This window comes from Eucalyptus grandis, chromosome 11 (assembly GCF_016545825.1).
Source record: "Eucalyptus grandis isolate ANBG69807.140 chromosome 11, ASM1654582v1, whole genome shotgun sequence".
Taxonomy (NCBI): domain Eukaryota; kingdom Viridiplantae; phylum Streptophyta; class Magnoliopsida; order Myrtales; family Myrtaceae; genus Eucalyptus; species Eucalyptus grandis.
Window position 1 is genome coordinate 36,419,168 of NC_052622.1, and position 6,029 is coordinate 36,425,196.

The window sequence follows — 6,029 nt, forward strand, 5'->3', positions numbered from 1 at the left end:
GATCTCCTTTAGTTTCGAGCAGTTTGATTGATTACCCATGTGACTAGGTAGTGTTCTCATGGAAAAAGGACCAATTACGGCATCAATCAAACTCTCCCTTCTTGGCGTATTGAAGCTTGCAATAAACACATATTAGATTCACAAGAAGCACCTGCGATTTAAACAAAAAGAAAAGAAAAGAAACGTGGAACATATCTTGTAAGTTCTGGTTAAAATTTGGTAATGTAAAGCCATTCGGAAAGTTCTTCTCATTAAGACTGAAAATGAACTTTCGCACAATTAACGCTTCTACTTATACATAACTGGTGACCACACACACACACACACACACACAGAGTTTGTGCTAACTTGAAAAAAGAACACTGAAAGGACTTCGATACAATGGTGAAAAAAATAGAAACTACAACATATGTACAAGCATATTCCATTGACCCATCAAAACCTAGTTTATGAGTTGGATTCTCTCTTCCTTCCTGTTTCCAGCATGTACCTTCATGCCGTCAAGCAAAAAGTCGCTTCACTTCAGTATCTCTCTTCAATTATGCAAGAGCTGTGTCATGTGATCTGGGTCACAATAAAACAGCAGCAACAAGGACTCTAATGTCCAGCTTAATAACAAAACGAAACCCAAAAGGACAAGAAAGTAACAGAAAGGGCAGCGCGGGAGTCCATGAAAATTTAGGGCATCAGTCCTCCTGCTTGCTCCATCAGTTCACTTGTGTACCCATTCCATTAATCAGACTCTCCAGTTCAAGATAGATTCCCGTGTCATTCAACGTCAGGTGGTCTTCTACTTCTATGTTGTCCGCATCTGCGCCAATAACCACGTCTTCCTTGAGGAGCTTCTCGGAAATCCCCTGGAATACCGAAGACAAATCAGATGAGCTAGCTCCGGTCATCTGATTGGGCGTCTGGCCCTGCGCAACCCTGAAATCTTCACCATCCATCGAAGGCCACGGATTGTGCATCTGAAAGGTGCCAAATTGCTCCGGCACAACACTATTTGGCCGACGCTCCATCTGTGCCAAATCGTCACTGATTTTCAGGCAATCAACTTTTGGGCTTTGAATCATGTGATCCATTGCTTCTAGCAAGCATTTGGTGGCTTCGGCATCGGGACCAAGCAATTCTCTCTTCTTGCTCGATTCACAGGTCTCTAAATCTCTCTTCTGCTTCTTCTTCGGGGTTAAATTCAGGAGAAAGTTGGGGCTTTTGGCTGCTTTTATGAAGAAGAGGAATAGGAGCTGGTTCCTGCAGTCGGCATGGCGAACCTGCTCAGCAACCTGCTCGATCTCATGCTGCAAGTTGTCCTGCTCTTCTCTTAGCTTAAGGATCTTGGTCTTCAACGCTTCCTGCTCCTTCTTAAGCGTTTTGAGTTTCGCTTCCTTTTCAGCTTTCTGGTAATCAGAGGTGACAGTACTACTAGATTTTTTTCTATGCTTGTTTAAGTTGTGTCTCCTCTTTATGTTCTTCAGCAAATGCTTCTTCCCTTTCTGAAAACCTTGGTTTACAAACTCCCATCGATCTGGATTGATCTTCCTAAAACCCTGCGACACATTTTTAATTATGATGCATGAAGAATAGAAGATAGGAAGAAGCTATGTCTAGGAGTTCATAATGAACCAAAGGCTAAAGAGTAGAAAATAAGCAGAATGAAGGCCAAGAAAGTTTCAGTGGAAGATGTGCACAAGGGGTATTACTAGGCCAATATAGAAAGTACACGGATTATAATGCACGTCAAGAAGAGATCGCTTACAAATATCCAAATACCAGTACAAAGAGTGTGGAGAATTTTAATAGTAAAGGCGAACAACTCAAAATCAATCCAGCTACTACTAGATATAATATGAATACAACAGTGCAGAATTATGCTTCTGGTCTTGCCCAAAAAGAAGAAAGGTACTACAAAACACCGGATAGAAACAAAGCAATGGCCAAAGGAAACTTGTCTTCAGCTAGAAAGTACATAATGAAGAATTAAAGCTGTAAAATGCAAAGTACTAACCACTATAAGGGAATTGCTGTAGTGCATCTCCAAATCCAGTACGAAGATAATCTCTAATGGGTGATCTGATGTCATGGTTGACATGGTAGTTTCTGCAAACTACCGTCTAAAGCATCATCACTTGAATATGATGACTACTGAGGGCCTAATAGGGGCCATTGTCCACTGGCCACTCGATGCATATTTTTGTGAACATGTGCCACATGATTCACGAAATTTCTTAGAGAATATGTGTATCTCGCCCACCATTTCAGGTTTCTTGGTTCCTCGTCCCCTAAACTAGGGTACAGCACAAATAGTAACGGACAAAGTCAAAGTGGGTTAACTTAAGTCTGGACGCCTGAACAAACGTTTTAAGAGGACCACGCTCTCGACGACCTCAAAAAAGAACCGAAGAGTTAAACCAAAACGCTCATACACAGACATACTTTATACAGATCCATACAAAAGATAACGACCGCAACAAATAACATAGGTTTGCTCATATCAAAACATGAAGAAGTACCGACATAAGTGTTCAGCTGCCTGATGAAGCTGGAGAAGTTGGAGTGCTTGAAGTATCCAGGCAGGACCTCCTTCGAGAACTGCTGCTGATCCCACACCACGAAGCTATCCTGGCTCAAGCCCCACGACACCACTGGATCTGTACCCGGGTCCGACACCATCTCGTAAGTCTTCCTCAGGAACGGCGTTGGCCCCACCACCCCCAGATCCTCCATCGGCTTTGCCACATCGTATGCTGCTGCCAGCCATGAGCATGACGGCGATAAAATGGCCGCATCCCTGGGATCGGCAGTGGTCGCCACCTCCTCCTCTTCCAATTCCTCCTTGATCTTCACCGCCTGCACGGCCAGAGCCGAACAGAGTTCGGGCCGGGTCAGGCATGAATGCAAGGGCGGTCCAGCTCCAATTTTGCCATCGCCAATGGCTACTTGTGGCAATGGACCCGAATGGGAAAGCAACCCACAGCATCCTAGCTCGCCTTCACGGGCCTTTGATTGTGACTGAGAATCGGTTCGGCTTAGGTCCGAGTACAAGGGCAACCGGGACCCTATCTCGCCATGGTTGCCACCATCAAGAACAGCGAAGGATGCGATTTCTTCCCGTGATCTTGCGAAAGGTTTTGCCTTTTCTAGCTCAAGACTTGAATCTCGAAAGAAGGTTTCGGAAAACCATGGGCAAGATCCATTAGCACGGCCGGGGGAACAACCGCAAGAGCCGCCGTGAAACGCCGTCATCAATTTGAGCTCGAGTTCATGGTTTTTCCCTTTTTTGGGGGGGCAGGAGCTCGAGTTCTGGTTCAGAAGGTGGAGATAATATGAGCAAATTTCAAGCGAATGAACACACGTGGTAGGGTTTCGAGAGACAGTAAGAGAGAGCTTGACTTGAAAAGTAGAGTTCAAATCAAGCGGGCGACGGGCAAGGGCGACGGCATGTGGACTTATATACTCGTGAGAAAAGCAAATTGATAAGCTGACTGCACCGTTACCCTGGAAGAGTGACGGTGGTGCAGTCCGAGAAAATATTGGGTGGGTTTTACCCTCCACGTAAGCAAAATGTATCACCATACGCAATTCGACACGTGGCAATTTTCGGCCCACCTGTCAGTGCCCACTCTCCCCCATTAACTCCGTCTCTCTCCCGTTTACCCTCTCTCCTCCCCTCCGTTTCTGCCCACAAAAACCAGCTGTTAGAGGAAGGATGTCGATTGTCCTCTTCCTCCCTCTTTCTCTCTCGTCCCTCTTTCTCTCTCTTCTGCTCCCGATTTTGTATAGGGAAGAAACCAGCGTCCTCTTACGAACGGAGAAGGAATTTCGCCAATGCCCATCTGCGCGCTCTGCAAGGCTCGGACAGGTGGGCCGAAAATTGCCACGTGTCGAATTGTGTATGGTGATACATTTCGCCTACGTGGAGGGTAAAACCCACCTAATATTTTCTCGGTGCAGTCACTGCCACGTATTATTCCAAGGGATGTGGGCCCCCCGCCCCAACAGATTTATCGTATGTGCTCCTGTGAGCCGAGGGCCGCCACGTTTTTGTCTTTTGCGTCTCGGGGAGGCTTTTCTGTCACCATTTTAGCATAGATATTTTAAGATTTATTAATTCCATCTTTACGTTTTTAATATTAAAAGATCAAGGTTGTTGGATGATTATTAATTCTATTTTTTGAAGTTTCTTAATATTAAAAGAGTCATGTTATGGTCGTTGATCACATGAATTGCTGTCTAATATCGTTTGGACAAAAAAGATAATCAAAACCATTTTTTTCAATGAACAGGTTGTCTTGTATAAGCAAATACAAAAAATCACGTGACAATCGTGTCATCATAAGATATAGCATATCTTGTTCCTAATAAATCCTTTTCTTGGATTATAACAAGGCTATTTACATTCATCTAGTCTCTAATCATATATAACTTTAAATTTTTAGATTGAATTTTCTAATATAGTATCAGGTTCAAGTTTCTTCTCGATATAATTCATTTGTGCAAGTAATCCTCATCGCTAATCCATCAATTTTAATTAACATCATATGTATAGTCTTGTGCTACCTATGATTTAAATTCTTTTTTTCAGAAGTAATTTTTTTGGTTTTTAATTTTTATTTTTGAGAGTGTCTTCCTCACTAATAAAAGAAAGAGAAATGATTGATTCATAATTTTTTTAATCTAATAGGTTTTGGGTCACAAAAAATCAAATAATAAGTAATTATAAATTATTATGAGATCCACTCCTATAAGAATTTGTGACTTATAACAAATAACTTATATGCTAATAAAATTCTAAAAGAAAATAATGAGGGAATAGCCACTAAATGAGTAAAGAGCTCTCCCAATGGCAAATAAGGGTGAGCAAAAGGAACCATTCAGATTGAGAATCGCTCGAACGGAACCGAATTGGCCGGTTTAGGCAGTTCCCTTGATACTGAACCAATTCCATAAAATTAGAATAAGTGACCAAGTCAAATCTTTTTGCTTTCTTAAAATCTGTATTCAATAAAAATAAAAAATAAAAAAGGCCTAATATGGAGAAAGAGAGAGAGAGAGTATCGTTCTTTGACCCTCTTAACAATGGGAGTCTTAGCGTTGTGGATGAGGCATCTATCAAAGATGTCATGCATGACAAATTAAAAAGAGAAAAAAAAAAATAGGCAACCAAATTTATTGGATCACTTAGAAATTGGACCAATCAATTCAATTTCAAAATCAAATGATTTGATTCTCAATTGAAGAGAATTGGGAACTGATCTCATTGGTCCGATTCTTAAGTGGAAATTGGACTGATCGGGAACTAATTATCCCTTATAGCATTCGCACAAAAATAGAAAGACAAAAACATCAAAGGGTCTCCGGAAAAACTGAGAATATAAAACAAGAGACACGGGGAAAGGACCAGTCGAGAATCTGTTCTTTTTCCCCACATCTGGGGAGGTACGGACTGGGCAACGATACAGGCCTTATTACTTAGTCATGATTGGATGTTTGTTATCGACCCGTGGGCCAAGCATCGTTTACTTTAGTTGCCATCTCAACATCTTGCTTTCGTGTGACATGACAATCAAAGCGTGTTTCCTTTTCTTCTTTATCTTTGTTTTATGCATTTGGAAGCCATCACGAAACCTAATTTGTACTCGTATTTACACTTTTTCTTTTTAGAGCTGCTGTGGCGCCACACGAGCACCACATGAAAAATTGAAAAGAAAAGGAAAAGGAAAATAATAACATCGGCAACACCGATTCGTTATCAGCTCGAGCAATGATCCAAGCATGGGCTAAGCCTAGTGACTTTCTTCGACACCCATATTTTCATGCCATTTGCCTCTAATTCCTCGAGACTCTCAACTCTCAAGCCTCCATATAGATTGTAGACTCTTAGGCTGAAGCTACTGCTATGGTCAGATCTAGCTTCGAAGCTTGCCGCGGCTAGATCATCATAAAGGACAATCACTCCTCCTCTCTATCTCGCCCCTCCAAATACGCTTGCGTAGATATGAAATTTGAGAGTTGAGAGCAAGCGATGTTCA

General features: G+C 42.1%; 1 protein-coding gene across 1 annotated transcript; it reads right to left on the reverse strand.

Moving 5' to 3' along the window:
- Window positions 1-225: 225 nt before the first annotated feature.
- LOC104438103 (heat stress transcription factor A-2) lies at window positions 226-3,406 on the reverse strand. Its single transcript, XM_010051183.3, has 2 exons — window positions 2,515-3,406; window positions 226-1,547 (listed from the first exon to the last, which is right to left on the reverse strand). Exons 1-2 carry the CDS (start codon window positions 3,241-3,243, stop codon window positions 708-710), a joined length of 1,569 nt encoding a protein of 522 aa, XP_010049485.1. The 5' UTR covers window positions 3,244-3,406; the 3' UTR covers window positions 226-707.
- Window positions 3,407-6,029: the final 2,623 nt, after the last annotated feature.

Bases quoted from the DNA above. Each gene is read 5' to 3' on its own strand.
- LOC104438103 (XM_010051183.3), bottom strand. From the start codon at position 3,243: ATGACGGCGTTTCACGGCGGCTCTTGCGGTTGTTCCCCCGGCCGTGCT. The intron at 1,548-2,514 runs GTCGGTACTTCT...AATGTGTCGCAG, and splicing joins TCAGGCAGCTGAACACTTAT to GGTTTTAGGAAGATCAATCC.